The sequence below is a fragment of the Echinops telfairi genome, unplaced genomic scaffold, assembly GCF_000313985.2.
Source record: "Echinops telfairi isolate 266 unplaced genomic scaffold, ASM31398v2 ScPeMD7_21;HRSCAF=78, whole genome shotgun sequence".
Taxonomy (NCBI): Eukaryota; Metazoa; Chordata; class Mammalia; order Afrosoricida; family Tenrecidae; genus Echinops; species Echinops telfairi.
Window position 1 is genome coordinate 13,330,936 of NW_022103918.1, and position 23,212 is coordinate 13,354,147.

Here is a 23,212-nt window from a genome sequence, read left to right on the forward strand (position 1 = left end):
GTACAAATAAGATTTAATTAAGTATTGTAGCACAATTCTGAGATTTTAAAAAATAATAAACAAAATTGAAAAAAAGAAACAGACTCATTTTCTTTTGTATAAATTCATATGGATAGCAGTTCCATCAATTATTAAAAGTGTAAACCTTCTTCCAAAGCCCTGTTGACAAACATTTAGTGGAATCAACTTTGTGTATGAAGCTATTTTTAAGAAGTAGAGTGAAAGTAGCGGGAGAATGCCGACAAGCGATCCCACCAAACTGGAAAGGTAGCTTCTCCGGGGTGAGATGTGCTTCAACTTTCCATGTGCTCTCCCACCTTACTTCGATCCAGGAGGATCGGAGTACAAAGCCGTATCTCTACCACGGAGCTTGGAGTAACAGATTTTCTGAATTGTGTTCATCAGCAGACTTTTAGATGCTTTCTAAAAAGGTTGTTCCAGGAAATCAACACTCTTCCCTGAGATTTGACGTTTTGTTTCCACCAGACCAGAGCTAACGTCACTCATTAAAACTCAGGAAGGGATGTACTCCCTGGCTTGTGCACTGGTTGGAAGAGGCTTTTCAGGTTGGAATGGCCGTATGGGCTCTGACGCCTCCTGTCCTGCTTCTGGAGAGCTCTCTGACAGAGCAGGTGGGCAGAAAGGTGGGTGAGACCATGGATACAGCAAACATTGCGTGCACAACTCAACCCACTGCCAGGGGCTCCATTCTGCCTCACAGCAGCCTGATGGGACAGAGAACAACTGTTCCGGTGGATTTGAGACTGTAGATCTTTACAAGTGTTTAAAACTTCATCTTTCTCCCACAGAACCGTTGGTGGTTTCAAACCTCTGACCTTATGGCTGATGGTCCAGCATCTAACTCACTAAGCCACCAGGCTATCTTTACTCCAAGTGACTGGTAAAATGCTGGTTTTAATCTCAAGGTTAATGACAAGGAGACCTGTTTACAGCAGCCTTCTATTATGGGAAAAAGTAATCTAGTGTTTTCTTTATTGCAAAATCCATAGATTTTTGTCCTGTCTGTTCTTGAAGGTCTGTGTGTTCTTAGCAGCAATTGATACTATAGAACTCTAATCTTGAAATGCTCAACTTTTGGCTTGGGGCACGGAGTTCCATATGAGGCAAACAGTTAAGCGCTTGACTACGCAAATGGTTGTGGGTTCGACCCCGCTTGGAGGTGTCTGGGAAGGACAGGGTCACCAGACTGAAAGCCATGGGGAGCATCTTCCCTCTGCAGCCCCCTGGGGCCCCCGCGAGCTGCAATCCATTAGATGGCAACTGGTTGGAGTTTGTTTCGTTTTGCTGACTTGGCACATCCCACTCTTCTCTGCCTCCTCACTGCCTTCTTTTCCATTTATTTTACTGCTCTTTTTTTAAAAAATCCCTAAAGAGGGTTGGGGGAGGGTCGGTGCGTCCCAGCCTCTGTCTGCTTTTTCTTCTTTCTAGACTTTCTCCCTTCACCTGCAGGTCTCAATTTTATAGCTTCGACTTCCACTCTCTGTGGACAGTCAGGGCTGTAATTCACTGACTACTCACACTGCGCAAAACCCCTTTGTGCACATCATCTCGTTGATCTCACGCCAGCCCTTTGACGGATGTGGGATTTCCCCTGTTTCAGACTGGGGGGTTGAGACACAGCCCAGATAGGTTGAAAGGCTCATTTAAGACGTCAAAAACACACCGTCGGTAAGTGACCGAGACAAGGTTTGAAGCCAGATCGTTCGGGCTTAAAAGTTTATACGACGACTAAACTGTTCCTTCTAACCCAACACTCTTGGCCTTCCAGTATCACTTCAAGATAAACTTCAAAGTCTGCTCTGACATTATTTACTTTCTAAGCCCAATAAAACATCTTCCTCCCAATTACCAGGCGCAGACCTCAGACAATGCTGGCCCATCTTCCACTCTGTGTTGTAATGTATGCCTCCCTAAGCAGCTCCTAGAGGGACGGACAGAGAGTCACTATTATCCATCTCTCCTGACACTTCAGTGCCCTGCAACAGAGGTGCTTACCAAAGGCTCCCGTCAAGACCAGGTAGCAAAGAGGATCATGTTCTTCGAAAGCCTCCTACTCAAAGAATGAACCCAATTTGGTGGGATGATTTCTCAGACAGAAAACTGCGGTGTACAGCTCTGTTGACACTCATTTGTTTTCAAGTGGACACCAACTCAGTGAGTCCGTGTCTGCCAGGGCAGAACGCTGTTCCCTAAGATGGTCAAGGGCTTATATTTTTGGAAATAGGGCTCAAGTCCTTTGTTTGAGGCAACTCTATGTGAACTAGAACCTCCTTTCTTTTGGTTAGCAGCTAAGGGCATTAACTCTGTGATCACCCAGGAACTCTAGGCTTACGGTCAACATGGAATCCGTAGAATCAAATGCTATCTGTGTTATGAAATGTATATCTCAATCTGACAAAGTTGCACCCATGCCTTCTTTTTAGGCCAGTTACTTTTCATCTTCTACGACACAGAAGATACTTCAAATCATGGAACGATTACATTCTCTAAGCAAGTCTACTGATCATAATGAGAAACTATAAGCAACTGAAGCAGCTGGATCAATACAAATCCATCACCAATAATGGTAAATCAATCTCAAGTGAATATGGACAGGGAACCAGTGCTCTCTCATCAGGACTAAACATTAAACTGTTCCAAAGCACAAGTGTTTACTGCTTAAACTCTTGATCTTTTTAATCCAAAGACTTTCTCCAACTGTACATCTTTTGCTCATGTTTGATGATAGGTTTCATATTTGTGGATTTGGAACATCAGCAATTACAAGAGGCCTGCAGTCAGAAGACGACAGAGATACTAAAAGCATGCTACTCATTGCACAGGAGGTGACAGGTGTTGAGATTCCTTTAACCAAGCAATCTACTAGGAGCCATGGACTTCACCCCTCTCAGGTTCTTCAGTGGTGGTCAGCTCTATTTAAAAGTCCATTCCTAGAACCTTTGTATTTTTGAGGAGGAGTTAGAGTAGAGAAGGGAGAAACATCCAAAATGCAATGTAGGCACAGATGAGGCCCTCCAATTACTCACCACAATCATTTGAGCCACGTAACTTTCAGGTCCAGTGTATTCAGTGGGGTCCTTAACTTTCACCAGAACGATGAAGTACAGATAATGCCACATACTGTGCTCCGACTTAATGTGCTCCTCAAAGGAAACTGTTTTATTGTCAAACTTGTCCCTCTCGAGTCCTGCAGAACACGGGAAACAGAATATACGTCACCTGTCATTTAATCAGCATTTCCTTCTCAGGATAAAACAAAACACAATAATGATAGTGAAAACACTTTCTGCAGGAGTGCGCCAATTTACAATGTTCTGAATAAAAGCAACACAGCACATCTGACCTTCAGAAAAGGGGCCAAAGTTGATAGCTTTCTTTCCAAGTCATATCCCACCCCCCCACCCATGGATATTTGGAAACACGCAGTCTTATTACAGATGGGAAATTTGCAGATAATTTAAAATATAGCTATATCAAATTGGCTACATTTTCCTGGACAGCAAACCTAGGATTCAGAAGTAAACATGAAAGCAAGGAAAAGCATTCTCTCTAATCAGGAAAGAACAAAGAATGCCATTCCCCTCCCGCCATTTTCTTCAGGGATGTGGGTGCGAAGGGTGAAGGCAGCCAAAGGGTCGTCTCTTCAAGACCACTTGCAATCAGGAAAGGGCAGGCGACGAAGACAGCGATCTGCACGGGGAGGGCAACGAGGGCTCCCACTGAGCGCTCAGCCAGCCTTTGAGACATCTGTGGGCCAGGCATTTTGGGGAGGGGCCAGTCTGCTCAAGTTTCTGCGTGTATTTCCAACCCCTGGAAGGATGCTGGAGAGAGGATCTGGACAGGGAGCATCTTTTCTCTCAAAGGTTGAGGAGTGGATGAAAGGAAATGAACGGAGATGAAGGAAAACATTTCTGGAAAAATGAATTCGATTGCCAAGTTAAATGGGATGTTGGGATCCCGTCGGGTTTTGTAGTTCTGATACTAAAGCAGCAGCAGCCAGGAAATTGAATTCCAATTCTGGCTACTCTTTTCTTAAGTATATATATTTTAAAAAGCTCACTCAAGTATGAGGTGGGTTCTTTAAATAATAAGATACAAAGCATGACAAGTAAGAAATCTGTTCCAACAAGGAATGCCCTTTTAACTGATATTACTGGACAATTTTAAAGAAAAGGCCACAAATTGTAGCTGGCTTGGGTCTACGCTTCATCTTATTTGACCTGTCATCAGCTCAGCAGGCCCCAAATAAACTCTGATTCTCTTCCGCAAATCTGCTCCAGCCACAGGTCCCCTGTCTCATTTGATGGCAACTCATCCTTCCAGATGCTCAAACCCAAACTTAGGAGTCACCCTTGAATACTCTCTTTCACATACCACATCCAATCGGGTTTAAAAACATTGGCTCTACCTTCAAACGGTATCCAGGATATAAGCACTTCTCTCACCACATCCACTGGCATGACTCTGGTTGGATCCATTACTACTGCTCGTGAGATTGCTGCAACAGCTCCCAACCAAGGAGTTGCAACAAAACCAAGCCCACTGCCATTGTGTGGACCCCGATTCATAGCGACCCTATATCAGGTTTCTGGTGCTATGACTCTTTACTGGAACCCAGAGCCAAATCTTTCTCTCCAGGAGCGGCTGGAGGGTTTGAACCACCAACCTTGCCATTAGCAATCCAACATTTACCCAACAGCACCATCATATATGAATAAAGCCCAAACCTACTGCCTTTGAATCCGTTTTGCCTCATGAGCTTCAGTACCAGCACTGGGGAGGGCAAAGGGAATTCTTCTCTGGTGCATTCCATGAAAGGTCGAGAAGGCCTCATGCTTTCAACGTCTGACCTTGGAACATGATCGTGGTTCATGGAGAAGAGGTGGATGTCATGCTGTATTTTGTTTTTGAAATTCACACGAAACTTGCTTTTATATTTTTCTAGCATAAAGATGCCATTCGTGCCGTTTAAATTTACTCAAAAATAATTACATATCCCCTCAAATATTTTAATAAACATAAAGTCTCTAGAAAATAGACCATATGGGTCTAGCATCTCCTTGTGCTTCCTGATATAGCACTCCATGACCTGGTGGGCATGGGGAGTCCCTGGGTGGCACGAACAATAAGCAACTCAGCTAGTAGCCCAACTATTTACGCTTCAAGCTTATCCAGAGGTGCCTCAGGGCCCAGACCTAGCAATCTCCTGCTGAAAGTGAGCCTTATGGGCCAACACGATAGCAACTGAACAGTGTCCCTATGGGCACATGTCCTCCACTGAAATGATACTTTCCATGAGCAAAACTTAGAGCAACCTGAAATTAGTGTCCACTGGCTCTTCAGTCTGTCTGCAGCATCTGCCAATTTATTACTTTCCTTTATCTTTATTTTGTAAGTTTTAAGTGACACAAGGGTAGGGACAAGGCTAGTTTGCGGCTCATTTATTGAGCCGGCTTTTAATCACATATGTCTTCATGTCATACTATATGTATCTGTATCTGTATCATGCAGAGAACTCTGGTGGCACAATGGGATCTGCACTGGCTGTTACCCGAAAAGTTAGCAACCCACCAGCCGCTCTAGGAGAGAGGATGAGACTGTCTGCTCCTGTAACGATTAAATGCCTCGGAGGCCCTGAGGAGTAGCTCGGCTCTGTTCTATAGGGTCGCTATGGGTCAGACTGACTTGAGAGGCGTGAGTTTGGTTTGGGCTTTTGTGCATACTATGGAGTCATAAAGTCACCCTAGTAGTAGAATGGATTATGCAATGAGCTGCAGTTGAACTCACCAGCGCTCCAAGGTCAAAGAGGTGGCTGCATGCTCCTTTAAAGATTTATTGTCTTGGAAATCTGAAAGGGCAGTTCTACTTTGTCCTATCGCGTCCCCATGAGCCACAATGGACTGGGTGGCTGTAGGTTTGATTTTTGGTGGTATAAATGCAGAGAAAGCACGTATCACTTAAAGAAGAAATATTATCATGCACTCAGGACTTAATCTTAATTAAGCATCGTGCCAGGGATTTTTACATATTTCATTGCATTTATATTCCCTACAATCCCCAAACAAAACATTACATTCCCCAGATAAGGAAACCATAGCTCAAGAAGACGAGAAACCTGGCCAACCACGCCCAGGACGTGGAACCAGTGGAGTCATGTACGCACTCCCTATAATCCAGCAGTGATGCACAGGTGCAGCAGCAGAGGTGAGACCAACACATACGCTGAGTACCACATGGCTGAGTGTGATAGAATTTCAGAGGAGCACATTCCTGCCGGTTAGTAAGAAAAGATAAACGTTTGTGGGATCAAAGCATGGGAGTGAGGTCTCAGAGATGGGACAAGAGTGTAACAGCTCCGGAGATGGGACATCCCAAATGGAAACCCCTTGGCTGAGAAGGCCAGAAGAGTCCGGGAAGTTAAAGGTCAGAAATACAATGGCACTAGAGCTTGACCTGTAAATATAGAGCAACAGGTAAAAAGGTAGGGCACATTATACACCAGGAGAATGACAGTTACGGATTGTCCACTGCTACTGAAGGTTTCTGAGTAGAGAAATCATCAACTCAAAATGGAAAGATTCGTCTGGCCACGCGGAACAGGCCACATGGCAGTGCGCCAAGTCAGGGTGAGACAACAGGGTGATGTGGGATAATGGGAGCTCAGTGAACACAGATCTATTAGCACAGAGTCACAAGTGCACCTGGAATAGGGGGAAAAAAGAGATGCGAGAGTGGTTGTGAGCCTAAAAAACTCAAGGCAACAGGAGGAAACATACCTGTGATATGGCAGTCCAGATAAGGGATGAGAGCAGCGGTTCTCAACCTGTGGGTCATGACCCCCTTGGGGGTCGAATGACCCTTTCACAGGGGGTGCCTGATTCATAACAGTAGCAGAATTACAGTTATGAATTAGCAATGAAAATAATGTTATGGTTGGGGGTCACCACAACATGCAGAACTGTATGAAAGGGTCGCGGCATGAGAAGGTTGAGCGCCATTGAGTTAGAGGAACAAAATGAAAAGGGGTGGTGCATGATAGAAAGGGGTGACGCAAAATGGAAAGGGGTGGCACATGGTGAGTTTGTCTTCAGTATGGCAAATAGTAGGCCTTCAATAAACAATCATTTCTGTATTTTGAAAGGATGATGATGAATGTGATTATAACAGAAAGATAGAATAAGGCTCAGCAAAAGTGGTCTTTAAGAGAATCAAGGACACAGATAAAGAGAAGCATTAGCCTTTAAAAGAAAACTGGGTCTTCTTGGTGTTCTGAAAAGAGATAGACAGGAAGAAAATACACCTGCAGATATTTAGAATATAGGAAAAGAAAAAGAGGTGGTAATTGAATGTGAAGAAATAGAAGTGGGAATACGTTTCACATAGAGAACATAAAAATAGGATAAAATATTTTGGGTGTGCAATACAATTACCCTCATCTTTCTTCAAAGAAATGGAAAAGCTGGTTACCAACTTCATATGGAGAGGGAAGAAGCCCAGAATTAGCAGAGAACTCATCAAAAAGAAGGACACAGTGGGAGGGATTGCTTTACCTGACTTTAGCACATACTGTACAGACACAGTTGTCAAAACCGCATGGTATTGGTAAAAAGACAGATACTCAGACCAATGGAAAAGAACTGAAAACCCAGAAATAAAATCATCAGCATACAGACAACGGATCTTTGATAAGGGCCCCAAAAATATCAAATGGGAAGCAGATGCCCTTTTTAACAAGTGGTGCTGGAAAAAATGGATAATTACCTGCAGAAAAATGAAGCAAGACCCTTATCTCACTCCTCGCACAAGAATAAGCTCAAGGTGGATAACAGACCTTGAAGTTAAACCTCAGACTATTAGGGCCATCAATGAGGGAATTGGGACCAACTTGAGAACTGTGGCACAGGGAATAGGCCACCAACACATAGGAGGCACAAATTGACAAATGGGATATACTGGAGATAAAACACCTGTGTATATCATAAGAATTCACCAAGAGAGTAATAAGAGAGCCCACTGATGAGAAATACAACTTTCCTCTAGTTCCTAAAGGTTTCCTCCCTGCTCCCACTACCATGACTCGAATTCTATCTTGCAAGACTGGCTAGACCAGAGGAGGTACACTGGTACAGATAGGAACTGAAAATAAAGGGAATCCAGGACGGATGACCCCTATAGGACCAGTGGTGTGAGTGGCAAAACAGGGAGGGTAAAGGGAGAATGGGTAGGAAAGAGGGAACCGATTACATGGAACTGTGTGTGACCTCCTCCCTGGGGGACAGACAACCAAAAAGTGGATGAAGGGAGACGTCGGACAGGGCAAGATATGACAAAATACCCATTTATAAACTATCAAGGGCACATGCGGGAGGGGGGAGCGGGGAGGGAGGGGAAAAATGAGGACCTAATGTCGGGGGTTTAAATGGAGAGAAAATGTTTTGAGAAACGATGTACAAATGCGCTTTACACAATTGATGTGTGTATGGATTGGGATAACAGTTGTATGAGCCCCTAATAAAATGTTAAAAAAAAAAGAAAAAAAAAGAGAGCCCACTGACTGGGAAAACATCTTTAGCAATGACACAACACACAAAGGCCTTATTACTAAAATGTACAATGCTTTTCTAGCTTCCAAAAAGAAAAAAAACTAATTGCCCAATGAGGAGGTGGGCAAAGGACCTGAACAGAAGTTTCACAGGGGCAGAAATCCAAATGGCCAACACACATATGAGAAAATGTTCCTGATCTTTAGCCATAAGAGAAATGCAAATTAAAACAACAATGAGGTACCACCTAATACCCTCAAAGATAGCACAATTAAAAAATCAGAAAGCAACAAGTGTTGGAGGGGCTGTAGGGAGACAGGAACTCTCATACACTGCTGGTGGACTTGTAAGTATGTACAGCCACTATGGAAATCTATCTGGTGATATCTACAACAGATGGAAATTGAGTTACCATATGACCCAGCAATTCCCCTACTGGGCATCTACCCAGAAGAGGCAAGAAACAAACCAAAGCCAGGCATCTGTGCTTCAATGTTCACTGCGGCACAGTTCACAGTTGCAAGGAGTTGGAAACAACCCAAATTTCCATCAACTGACGAGTGGATTAAAAATCTGTGGTACAAACATACAATGGAGTACTATGCATCACTAAAAAAGCAGTGATGAACGTATGAAACATATCCCTGCATGGGAAGAACTGGAGGAGATCATGCTAAGCGAAGTAAGCCAAGCACAAAAGGACAACTACAACATGAGTCTGCTGAGGTAAGCTTTAAAAAAAAATGCAAAAGGGGCATAGGGAAAAAGCTACTGTATACAAACATTCCTGGGGTGAGGACCAGATAATACGGCAGGGACCAGAACAAATCCAGGGATACAATGGCAGACAACTAAAAAGGAGGCAGGGAAAGGAAATAAAAATAATAATAAAAAAGAAATGGGTAGCCGGGGCACAGGGCACTAGGGTATTGTTTATATCTTCACAGGGAAAGAGGGACCAGACTTCAACCCAGTACTCCAAGATGTGAATGCAACATGCCGGCGTGGAGTAGGGAACCAGTGGAGAGGTCTGAGGGGCCAGCCGCAATCCCAACTATTACATGGATACCTACCCCTATCCCCAGAAGAATTTATTTCAAAGGATGGCATTGAATCTGCAGCTCTGGGAGAGGGACATATCTGATCAGAGCACACGGGAGCAGATGAAGGGGGAGGAGGAGAAAGTGGAGCACATCCTGGCTTACCAGGCTTTGAGAACGATGTTCCCAATTAGAGCAGCCAGTCCATAGAGAGGACTACATGGCTGGCCCCACTGTGAGACATGACATCCCTCATTGACCCATAGCCCTACAGGGGACAACAACGGAGACACAGTGTGGGAATTGCAACCAATCTGATCTCACCACAGCGAAGCAAAACACTAACTGGGTGCAAAAGAACAGCAAGGGAACGGAGCACGAGGTCCCCAGGGAATGCCAAAGGTGGACTTTGGGGCCAGGGCATGGTGTACCAACAGACTGGACTGGAAAACACTCCTAAAGGCCAACAAATAGTCCTTGAACTAACTATAAGCTTTTCTTTCTTGTTTTTTTTTTTTTATCATTGGTTTGGTGTTGTTGTTGTTTTGTTGTATATTGTTGCTTGGTTTTGCTCTGTCTTGTTTTTGTGCATGTTATTATCTCCACAGGTCTCTAAATAAGATAGGCTGGATGAACAATCTGAAGGAGAAAACAACAGAACCGACAGTTCTGGGGGTACATGGGAGAGGGGGAGGTTGGGGGAAAGGTAGTGGTTTTAACAAGCCCAGGGACAAGGGAAAAACAAGTGATCCAAATCGGTAGTGAGGAGGGTATAGGAGGCCTGGTAGAGTGTGATCAAGGGTAATGTAACCAAGAGGAATTACTGAAACCCAAATGAAGACTGAGCATGAGAATGGGGCAAGAAGAAAGTCAAAGAAAATAGAGGAAAGAGTTAGGAGGCAAAGGGCATTTATAGGGGTCTAAAAAAGGCATGTACATATGTAAATATATTTATATATGAGGATGGGGAAATAAATCTATGTGCATATATTTATAGGTTTAGTATTAAGGTAGCAGAAGAACATTGGGCCTTCACTCAAGTACTCTCTCAATGCAAGAATACTTTCTTCTATTAAATTGGCATTCTTTGATGCTCACCTTCCTGACACAATCGCTGAAGACAAAGCGGGTGTATAAGCAAATGTTGTGAAGAAAGCTGATGGTGCCCAGCTATCGAAAGATATAGCGTCTGGGGTCTTAAAGGCTTGAAGGTAAACAAGCGTCCATCTAAGTCAGAAGAAACAAAGTCCACATGGAAGAAGCACACTAGACTGTGCGACCACAAGGTGTCGAAGAGATCAGGTTTCAGGCATCATCCGAAGAAAAACTCATATCATTGTGAATGAGAGGGGGAGTGCGGAGTGGAGATCCAAAACCCATTTGTAGGCCACTGGACATCCCCTTACAGAAGGGTCTCTGGGAGGAGACGAGCCAGTCAGGGTACGATATAGCAACGATGAAACATACAACTTTCCTCTAGTTCCTATATGCTTCCTCCCCCACATGATCATGATCCCAATTCTACCTTACAAATCTGGCTTGACCAGAAGACGTACACTGGTACAGAAAGGAACTGGAAACACAGGGAATCCAGGGCCGATGATCCCTTCAGGACCAGTGGTGTGAGTGGTGATACTGGGAGGGTGGAGAGAGGGTAGGTTGGAAAGGGGGAACCAATTACAAGGATCTACATATAACCTCCTCCTTGGGGGATGGACAACAGAAAAGTGGGTGAAGGGAGATGTTGGCTAGGGAAAGATAAGACAAAATAATAATTTATAAATGGTCATGGGTTCATGAGAGAGGGGGGAGCGGGGAGGGAGGGGAAAAATGAGGAGCTGATGCCAGGGGCTTACATGGAGAGCAAATGTTTTGAGAATGATGAGGGCAATGAACGTACAAATGTGCTTTACACAATTGATGTATGTATGGATTGTGATAAGAGTTGTATGAGCCCCTAATAAAACGATATAAAAATTTTTTAACAAATATTTTGGGTGTGGTTCGTTTTTCTTCTCTAAAAAGTGGAGGAATATTCCTTTCTAAGATTTAAGGAGTATCATGCGTGTCCAGGCTTATTGTTCTCTTCCCCAAGTCCCCCAGATCTTGGACTGACACCATCCTTGGCAGCACCGTGCTCTTGGGGTGCCCTTCTAATCTAGAGACACATAGAAGGAAGCTCTTCTTTTTGTCTCAGTAGCCAGGAGCAAGTTCCTCCCAGCATATTACAATTCGCTACATTTTCTTACGTCACCAAGAAAATGACCTCAAGTCCTCCCAAATAAGAAAGGCAAATGCTCTCTTTCACTGCTTATGTCCTTGGCCAAACAAACCAATCTGTTTTTTAGAAGTGCGGTCAGAATGCTCCTTAGAAGCATTTGTCTCGCATCCTTTGGGGCACGTTCTCAAAAGAGACCAGTCCCTGGAAAAGGACATTGTGTTGGTTACGCAGAGGGCCATCAAAACAGAAACCCTCAACAAGGTGGATTGACACAGCGCTGCAACAAAACTAAGAAGGGGACGTTTCTGTCACTGTGAGTCAAAAGGGGCTGGATAGCATCCACCCACAACACGGGACTGGTCGCCAGGCTTTGACACAGCTGATAATGCCTTCCATCCAAAGGCTGTTTCTGCTATTTTTTGAAACGCTCACTTCCTCACACATTCCTGGTTCTCCTTATACCCTCCTGACTTGGCGTTTGTAGTTTGTGTGTGTTCCTCTGCTTCTAACTCCCCAGGGCTGGTGTTTTCCAGTTGTACATTTCTCATTCTACATGCCCTCCCCAACCCCAGCATTCTCCTTCCCATTCAAGAACTTACTACCACAAGCAGGCTAAAGATTCCCCAATTACTTTCTCCAATATAGATTTAGTCTCTGAGGCTCAAATTCACATATTCTCATCCATGAATGGATCTCACAGGTATGTTCACTACACACACCTCACTTTCAATATTCCTAAACCTCAACTTCACGTATCCTTACCTTAAATTACATTTCCTCTATTTTCAAACTCAATTATACACCTCTACCCAGTCACCCAAGCTATCAGTGTATTATATTATATCTGCTTCTAGTCACCCGACCTCTGATCTTCCTATTGTTACCAGACCTTTCCTGAACCATGACTTCATTCCCTTTCACTTGGACCGTGACAATGGTCTCCTCCTGGTTAGGATGCCTCCATATTGTCCCGAGGACTTACCTCCCCATAACCTCCACCATGCCCTAAAACAAAAGTGGACCTGCTTAAAAAGGCTCATGGCTCATCGCACTTTATCATTCCCTAGAATCAGGTTCAAGCTGCTTAACACACAGACAGACCCTGCATCATCTCACCCATCTCATCTCCTGTAGATCCGGCTCTGAATTGTGCACACCCACAACCTGTGCTACTTCCCTCTCTGTGACTTTGTTTGCGCTAGCCCTTATGCTTCGACCCACCATGATCTGGGTAACTCTTTTTCATCCTTTAGATGGAGCACAGTCACCATTTATCCTAAGAAGCCTTTCTTTTCCACCTCAACCCAAATTCATCTGTCAGTTTGCTGCTCTATGGAGGCATACCTGTGGCTCTCACACTGGAAGTTCTGCCACTGGTAGTTCAAATACCAGGAGTGCCATTCATGATGGACAAGTTGTAGTAGAGCTCTGATACCGAGACCAACTAGAAAGAAAGGCTTAGTCCCCAAACGTAGCCAATGGGCACCTTTTGGAACACAACAGAATACTGCCCCAAGTGGCGCTGAATGGGAAGGACTCTAACTAGATCGTGACCACAGCAATGGATTTGAACATCTCAATGTTTGTAAAGATGATGCGCGCTGGGTGATAGTTAGTTCTGTTGGAAAGGGGCCTGCCGGAGTTGGAGCCAAGCCCATGGGCACTGACCACGAGAACCACCACCTGAAGCGATGCCTTTCCTTCGGGTACTTGAGTTCCCTCGGAGTAACTCTATCATGACCCTCAGCGCAGGAAGCCGCTGCTGTTGGATGCCTTCGAGTCAGCTCGGACAGTCACCTTATGCACGACAGAACAAAATACTGCCCCGTCTGTACCATCCTCAAGCATCCCTGTGCGTGCCCCTGCTGTGCCACTCCACCTCTTGAGGAGTTTCCTCTTTATCGCTGCCCCTCTGCTTCACCAAGCATGATGTCTTTTCCAAGAGCTGGTGCCTCCTGACCACATATCCAAAATATGTGAGACAAACTCATGCCATCCTCAGTTCTGAAGAGCATTCTCGTTACACTTGTAAGCACTATAAGCTGTACGTAGTTCTTCCGGCAGTCCACAGTACAGTTATTATCCGCTGCCAGCACCACAATGAAACCCTTCTGCTGGCCTCGTAGTCGCTCTCCAGCTTCGGTATGCATGTGGGATGAAGAAAACACCGTGGCTTGGGTCGGGAGCATTTTATTCTTTAAAGTAACACATGACCTTATATTTGACACATCAGTGGCTTGGCTTCCCATATGCCAGTGGCAGACGAGTGGTGGCAGTACTTTAAGTATGAAGGGTGCTTATTGTGCTTGTACCCCACAACTAACTGGGAACACCCCAGAAACAAGGTGTCTTATGCACGTTGGTTTCTCTCGAATTAGCACATTGGTATACATTATTCCACGGAACACTTCCAACTGTGAGAGAAATGTTGGGAGGATTTTAAAAAGCCCTGGAGAGAAATGAGACAGTCAACCAGGGACAAATGAAGGAGGGAATGGGATTTACCCAGGGTTCCGTTTCCGTTATACAAACTTACTATGTAGTGAAGCTCTTATGCTTGCTTTGAGACTTTCCCCCAAATGTCTTCAGCCCATTACAGAAAAATGGATGATGCGATCATCTGGAGCTGACGACAACGGGAGGCAGGGAAGGATCCCTGGGTGACAGGAGACCAGGGCAGACAAACCTGACTCAGAGACTGGACCCACGGGGGAGGATGGAGCAGAGAGAAGGCCCTTGGGGCCCAGTGAGGCGTGATGAGGGACGAGGAGGAGCATGCAATCGGAAGGGAGGAGAGAGATAGTGAGGGGGACGCCGGGGAGGAAGGAAAGGAGGGCAAAAAAGAGAGTTTGCTTTAAAGGTACAAGAAAGCACCTTTCAGAATCCAAAGCAGAGTGCGATCAGTGAGCACAAGGTTCAAGCTTCCAGAAAAACCGTCTCTGGATTAATAATGTAACAAAATAAAATAAACTCACTCCAGTGTTTAATCAATGTGTTACCACAGTAAATTAAAAACTTACTTGCCACTTTATGGACCCTCTGGGCATTTTGGATTACATTCTGTAGCCAACGAACCACACAAACTGCAGAAATAATGATAGGATCGCCTTGCCATTTAATGCTCTCCTCTATTTATGGAAGCAGAGGCCTCTAGTCTAATGCTCAGTCACATAATTTGTGTTGTCTCCAGTCTTCCTTTTGAAATGATTTTTCCAAAAGTCTGACAAATAAGGCATTCCAACCCTTTCTTTCTGCCGAGCTGTTTTCCCCATCATTATTTTATTTAGCATCTTGAGAACACTTACCGCAGATAAAGCAGGTTGTCTTTAGAATTTCTTCTTTTTTCTGTTTTTCACTTCTGAGATCAGCAAAGGTATCGATGATAACACCAAAAATCAAGTTCAGAACAATAATGATAACAATGAAGAAAAACAGAAGGTCATAAACCACCCGAGCAGCAAATAAGGGCTCCTGAAAAGAAAAGGGTGGGGGGGGGGGAGATGACACATGTAATACTTGTATATAACAGATTAAATATTAGATACATCCATACATACACACACTTTCAAACCTACTGATCTAGCACACTGTTTAGCACTGAAGATGCATGGAACAGATGTTCGCTAAGTGGGTATGACACGGCATTTCAAGTTTCATAATCATTCAGATATGACACATTTTCTATCCCAGATTTCAGGAATTGTGAGAAACACTTCTCAGTCAATTCTCAGAACCCCTTCTTTTCGCTCGAACTCCCCGCTGGGAGACGCGTCTTTCATTCGCAAGCACTTTCCTAAGACATTCTGTGGCTCTAGGCCCAGAAGCCCCACTAAAGGCATTGAACACCGTGCCAAAGGTCAGCAATTAGCAAAGGAGGATCTAATGACTTGTCAGTTTTTGAAATAGAATGTGCTCTTGCCTTCAAAGGGTCAAGTACATGCAGCCCCACCCTATCTCCATGGGCAAACAACACTACAGGACACATTCGAGATCGCTGAGTCCAGCTGTGTGAGCACCGGAAGGCCGGCCGAGGTAATGAAAGGCTAGGCGACTTGGCAGCATCACACAGCTTGCCTGTGGCAGAACGGAGATTATTTTAGAGCCCGGACCCTGGTGTCTGAGATTTTGCAGCTAGTGAGGCCTTTTGCTCGTCCTTGTCACCTTAATAAGTGAATTCCTATTAGAATATGTTCAAATTTTATACTCATTATGCAGAAATAATGGAAGCTATTCCTATGCAGAAGCAGCAAGTACCCTGGTTGTGATGACTGAGAAACCTGATAGACAAGAGGCAGCCTAGTTTGGGATATTTATGTCTGAACCCTTCTACAAAGCCTGTGGTTATCATTTCCAGGGTGTAATACAGCACACAGGTCAAACCTGGATAGACGAGGTAACTCGATTAACAGGCACAGACTTTTAGCACATTAGCTGTTTCTTGGTAATCCTAGTATGCAATTAATTAGTTTTAATGGCCACTGTTGTACTTAAGTCTACGGTACAATGTAACACCCTGAAAACAAAAACCGCATCGCAAAGGCGGTGTTCAAAGGATTACAAAGTGATTGCATGGCTCTTGGAAAAGGGCCTCTCGTTCCACTTACATCTTTTGACGGCCTCCTCAGTACGTCTCCCACACCTCCACCATTCCTGAGTCCCTGGTTCAAGACGGTGACGATGCACATGAGGAGGGTGTCACATGCCCTTTCTATTCCATCTTCATAGTCCTCCTCACCTACACAAACCGGACAGACGCACACTTAGTGACTATCTTATTACCCCCTTTCCAGAGATGTCTTTCTTTCTCACGGTACCGAGCTTTGAAGCAGATAGCATGTTTCAGAGGGCAGCACATGTTTAAGACACACAGACACATCTGCACATATAAGATCCTGCAGTAAAATTGTCTTCCTTAGGTAGAACACCTAATGAGAGGGGGAAACTATAAAACAGGCTAATGTTGCATGTTGTCGCATGCTGCTTTGGAGTGAGAAGATTGTGGTTCCATCTCTTGAAAATGCAGCCGACTCACCCAGGAGGCACAAAGGAGACACACATGGGCATCCTCTAATTCTACTCTGTGGCCCTCCTGGGACATGGACAAGCGACATAAGCTCAGTGTCTTCCTCTGTGAGATGGGGAAGACTGCTTCATGGTAAACTCCTTATAGGTTTGGGTCCAGATGATGCTGGTGGTACCCTGACACAGGGATGTGTGCACACGCTGAGTCAGTGCCTACATATTTGAACAGATATTTGTACTTCATTATTTTGGTTGCCTTAAGTGTCTTAAGGTTTCTTAATGACCGACTTGTGGCTGCTGATGAGAATTACAATGTATTTCCATGTAAAGTTCTAGTTAGGAAAAACCAGAGAGAAGGGCAAAAATAAGAGAGAAAAACCACTAGGTATATTTATTAACTTTTTCAAAGATAAAGCTATGAAATTGGCAGCATAATTTTTAAGCCATGTAAAGCAGTTTTTAGTATGATACATAAAGTATATGCCAATAGAACTGTTGAAAAAACACAGTTCATAAAACAGCCTAATTTTGTGAGCATGTCCCAGGCCCAACCAACAAGCTGCTTGGTGTTTTGTTATAAAATGACCGATTTTCCTCATCGGAGCTGACTTTATTAGCATTGGGATGAGGGGTAGTGGGTCCCCATATTTTTCCTTGCAGCTGTTCCTTTTAGACTCCCGCTGGGATGTATCTTGAGAAGAGACCGGAGCTCAGAGATGCTCAAGTGCAAAATACAGTGGCAGAAATGTCCGCAGCGCTTGAGAGGCCAGTCTGCGCTGGACCACTTACCTTCAAGGGGAGCCCCCGGGAGGGGGGCACAGCCTGCATTAGAAAGGAGGAGAAACAAGACTCCTGCAGGGGGGAGGAGAACTGGGGAAGAGGTATGGCTGGCGGCAGCAGCAGTCAGAGCAGCAGTGGCAGACTAGGAAGCCAGAGAAAGCAGTGGCGAAAGCTCAAGCCGCACCGTGCTGGTTAGGTTCTCAAAGCCCGGTGGGTGGTGAGTTCTAACATGATGGCTACGAAGGATGAGAGGAAAAACAGTTAGAAATGTGTAAGAAAGTTAAAAGGAGATTTTAAGGAGAAATATGATTTCGAATAATGAAGCTATCTGGATTATACCTGCATGCTACTATACAACTACGGTTACACTTTCCATCCAAGCAACCAGAGTTTGCAGCGTGATCGGCATTCATCTATTCAGTCAGCAACGACCTGTTCTTGTCACAACAGAGGCTTATTACAGACGAAGTGGCAGATTAATCAGTACAGGGAAGCTACATGCAAGTGCTCCCACCTCTTCCTCCGAATTTGGAAATGAAGATGCTTGTTCTCATAAAGCCCATACACAATTCACAACGTGATGGGCTCGGGAGGCGGGGAGAGATGGGCTGCACATGTATCCGGAGGGACTTTCTGTGTGGCAAGCAGGCAATGTGAGAATGCCCAGGTGGATGCCAGCAACAGTCCAGTCATCTTGCTCAAGACTCACTAGTCCACAGGCATGTTCTTTGGATCGAGTTAAACATCGATGAGCTTGGTTCAGGCAATTCTACTCTCACAATCAGGCAGTTCTACTCTCACAATGGAATGTGGCCTTCCCAAGCCTTTAGGCTGGAAGCCAAACCCTGAATCATGGTAAACTCACTGAAGTAAATGCCAGTTACCTACATAATCAGCTGCCCCTCCCCATTGGCCTTTTTGCCTCAGGTCGTTATCCCAACAGCCTTTTGGCCAGCTATTAGGAATGCAGGTAGGAATAAAGAAAGTGCCCCAGTCCCTAAGAAATGCAAGGTCCACTAAGAAAAAGAAGTCAGCAGATGAACAACAACAACAACAAAAAAACCCATTGCCAACAAGTTGATTCCAACTCATAGTGACCCAAAAGGCAGAGCAGAACTGCCCGGTGGGGTTGCTAAGGCTGTAAATCTTTAACGGGGCAGATAACCTCATCTTTCTCGCACAAAGTAGCTGGGGGTCTTAACTGCCAATTCTGAAGTTCGTAACCCAGCACCTAACCCATATCACCACCGGGGCTCCTTAGATGGCCATGGGCAGTGCAGTATCATTGGGTCCCAAGGAAGCATGATGGAAGTGTTCACAGACAAGGGCATCGAGGACAGCGTCTTGAGCCGAGTCCTGAAATTAGGGATGTAAGACACAGTCCGTAAATTAGTGAGGTAAGACATTTCAGCAGACTAACTGGGCAAAGGCCAACAGGCAGAGACACAGATGGGTGCTGGCGGAACTGCAGGGAGATTGTAATGACTGGGGTTTCTGTGTGCACAGAATAGTGGTGAAGACATGGGATGAAAATACCAAACTGAAGAGTTTACACTTTATCTGGAAATCGATAGGAGCAACTTGAGAACTATCAACAGGGGGCAAAACAACCACCACCAATCACGGTGGCTCCGTGTACAACGGGGTCAAACTTTTGTGCTCCCCCGGGGTTTTCATTGATTTATATTTTAGAAGTGGACCGCCAGGCCTTTCTTCCTAGCCATTTTTGCTCCTGGAATCTCCGCTGAAACCCGTTCAACATCAAAGCAACACACAAGCTTCCAGGGATAGATTGGTAGAAGTTTTGCATGAAGTGGATGGGAATCCAAACAGGAGGTCTCGCTTAGGAAGCGAATTCTCCCACTAACCACCACTGCTTCCCAGTTCACCGCCTAAGGGCTGAAATGGTCAAAGATAAAACATACGTGAATAACAAGCCATACTGACATGAGATAAAAGCCACAGAAGTGAGGTAAACAGTTGACAGTCAAAAGAGGAACATTTGAGACCAAAGGATGCCAAAGAAGAGAGTCCATTAAAAGTGTAGACATGGAGCTCAGCCTCGAATATTCAGGAGCATAAGCGAGGAGTGGAAACGCATCTCACCCGGCAGGACAAAGACAGAAAACAGAGAGAAAAGTAACCGGTCTGCCTGCACGAGAGGAGGGGCAGATAACGCAGGCGAGACCAGCTGCGAGCTCTCTGCGAGAGCTTTGCCTCAGAAGGCCACGAAGCATCCTGGAGAGCCGGAGCTGTGGGTAGGGGAGGGTGTCTTCAAAGCCCTGATTCCTGACAAGCAGTCGAGCAGTGATAGACTGGGTGAATTGAAGAGAAGAGAATGACTAGAGGTAGAAAGACTACTTAGGAGGGAGTTGCAATAATTCAGGCATGATGGGCTCTGAGCCTCAGCCAAGGTGATGGCAGTGAGAAGGGAAGGAACGGGCGAGTCAATGGGAGGGATGAATGAGCCGCAGCTGATGGGGCTTTAGCACGGGGGAAATGCAGCACTAAATAGTGTGCAGAGCCTTCCAGCCAGGGCTGTCCTGGGAAAAGAATGGTTCCATTAGAACACAGAAAGAGACAAGCCAGAAGAACTGGATTTAGGGTCTTTTAATAAAGACAAGGAAAGAATCTCAGATGATTTTCAGGTTTAGAGGGTCAGAAGATGAGAAGGTATTTGAAAAAGTCAGGGGGGAAAAGCTGGATTGTCTTGTAATTAAAAATAAATGAAGAAGAAAATAATTGAACCCTTTAAAAACCAAATTATAATCTGCTTTGAATTTTTGTTAGTTGGGGCCATGTGTTCTCAGTGATGGAAGAAATGTTTGTTTTTTTTTTGTTTTGTTTTGTGGTAATATGGGCTTTGATATAATTAGTGGGATTCGTATGTCCCAAGGAACTCTGATACTACGGATGGTGAGCTGACATCCAACAGATTCAAGTCTAGCCCATTCAGGTGGGTTTCTTCCACTCTGATGACAGCATGCTCTAAAAATAGAGTATGAGATTCCCACTCAAAGGTGGAAAGGTTAAAGGGTCAAGAAATGTCAAAATCACAGAAGAGTCGAAGGTCACTAGATTTACCAATTAGGTTATATGACAATGAGATGAAGTTCACAATTCATGAAGGGGAAGATGTTAATGCAGAAACTGAAGGAGAGAGTGTAGGCCAGTTGTTTCATAGGGGAATTGTTACTGAAAGGCAGGAGGCTGACAGGATAAAAGCTTTGAAGGCAAACAGAACCCAGAAGGAGTTTTTCTTAGGACTGGCGGTGGCTCTGTGGTAGAGGTCTTGGCTTACTATGAAAGAGACCTGTGTGTGATGCCCAACCAATGTGCATCAAGTTAGTACAGCCACCCTCCATCTTATCAGGGGAGGCTGGAGGGCTGCTGTGGTGCTAAACAGGTTTCAATGGAGCTTCCAGACTAAGAATGACTAGGAAAAGAGGTTTGGAGATCTACTTCCAAAAATCAGACCAAAAAAACCCTTTGGGCCCCAAGGTCCAACTAGCCCATGATCATGGCGATGGTACAAAACCAGGCGATATCTTGTTCACTTGTGCATGGGTTGCTGTGAGTCACGAGCCAACTAAACAAACAACACAGTGTTGATAGGAAAAAAAAATAGCAACAAAGAAAGGATTTCAGATGTAAGGGAGTAAATAGAAATAATAAAACAAGTGAGAAAGTATGATTATTAACAGCCAAAAGGAAGAATTAGATGTGGAAATAATTGAAGGAACTTAATGTAGGCATGTAAGTGCTTGGTAATCAGTCTGTCTCTGGCTCTCTCACACACTCTTATCCAGTCGATTCTGACTCACAGTGGCCCTAAGGACAGAGTAGAATTAACCCTGTGGCTTTTCAAACTCCGTACCTTTACCAAACTAGAGAGCTTTATCTGTGTCCTGCCGAGCAGCTGGTGGTTTTGAATTGCTGACCTTGTGGTTAACAACATACTTATAACCCATTAAGACACCAGAGCTCTTTTCCACACAATTACATCTCAATAAATAACTATTATAATCCTTTTGATAGTTATATGGTTGTTAAATCATATGAAAAGTTATGGTTTTTAATATAATTCAAATTCATACATTTGAATGATATGTTAAATTACCCTAATTTTCAGTTGAACATTAGTAGAATAAAGTACTTTTTCATAATTCATGATAAAAGTATTTCATATGAAGAAAGGAATAAAATAGATTCTATTAATTTAAGTATTTTTCCCTAACCTAAGATGAACCCTGGTGAGACGTGTTAGGTTTCCTGTTGGACTGCTAACTGCAAGGTCAGCAGTTCGAAACCATCAACCACTCTGATGGAGATTGATGAAGCTTTCTACTCCCACAAAGATGAACTCTCTTGGAAGCCCACAGGGACAGTTCTACTCTGTCCTATTGAGTTGCTCTTGCTCTGACAGGGAATGGACTTGATTGGGCTTTGTTTTGCTGTTGTTTTTGAGAAGATGTAGTTGAAATATGAGAACGCAAGACCACAGAAGCATGGGTGCATTTGGAATGATCCCGTTAGTGACGAGCGTTGTAAGTATCCTGGATGCCAGAAGAACGAAGCAATCTGTCTTGAAGGAGATATAGCCTGGATGCTCCTCAGAAGCTAAGCTGGCTTGCAAGACCTTGGCTCATATATTGTGACAATGTTATCCAGAGGACCTGGATAGCGTGTTTGACCTCAAAGGAGAAGGTCACTGAAAAGGGGGCAGACTCTCAGGGGGATGGGCTGAGCCAATCAGGGGCTGCAGCCATGGCTCTGACATCACAAGTACGGGGTGGCACTGTTGTTGTACACAGGGTCACTGTGAGCTGGCACGGTCTCCATGCCACCACATGATACCCCGCCACCATGTAGAAATCTGTTAATGTATGTGCACATGCTTGAATAACAGTATTAATTCATGTTAGCTTTTCTACCCTTACACTTGAACGAAGCCACTTTTCACATGTGGCCAGAGCGGTGCATTGCTTATCTTTGTGTTGTTGTGGTTCGGTGCCATCCAGCCAGCCCCGACTCAGAGCAACCCCTGTAAAATCGGAAGGAGCTTTGCCTGGTCCTGAGCCACCCTCACAATTGTTCACGTTTTTCTTTTTAAAACCATTTTATTGGGAGCCAATACAGGTACCACATCATTCCACAGTCCCATCACATCAAGCAGTACTGTGCAATTGCTACCAGTCAGTTTCAGAACATTTTCTTCCTTCCTGAACTTCTTGACATCAGGTCCCAGTTACTCTCCCCACTGTGGGACCCCCAGGGGCCCTTATGCTACTTGCTGTCTCTGTAGGTTCAGCAATCCTGGGTGTCATGTACAGGAAAAACACCTAACAAAAATCCAACAGGCTACTCACAAGGACAAAGTACATCAGAGACAAACCCCAATATGAAAAAATATTCACAGAAAATAATGAAAATCAGATCAGGCCCAACATGTATCAGAGGGGGGAATCAAGTGACCAGATTCTAACCATTCCTGTAGGTGTATCATCTTGATCTCCTAGGGTCATCTCTTCAGTACACGGGTACCTAGTGTGCCCAGCCCTCCAGTGTGCAGAGAGAGCAACACT

The 23,212-nt window shown here is 44.6% G+C and overlaps 1 protein-coding gene across 1 annotated transcript in view; it reads right to left on the reverse strand.

Annotated features, from left to right (window-relative positions):
- LOC123521502 (inositol 1,4,5-trisphosphate receptor type 2-like) overlaps positions 1-23,212 on the reverse strand; it is a 183,033-nt gene that overhangs the window by 52,002 nt on the left and 107,819 nt on the right. The window contains exons 16-18 of the mRNA XM_045288408.1: positions 16,430-16,560; positions 15,131-15,296; positions 3,048-3,208 (exon numbers count right to left, since the gene is read on the reverse strand). Of these exons, the coding sequence (XP_045144343.1) occupies positions 3,048-3,208; positions 15,131-15,296; positions 16,430-16,560 (458 nt within the window). The remainder of the gene's footprint in view (positions 1-3,047; positions 3,209-15,130; positions 15,297-16,429; positions 16,561-23,212) is intronic.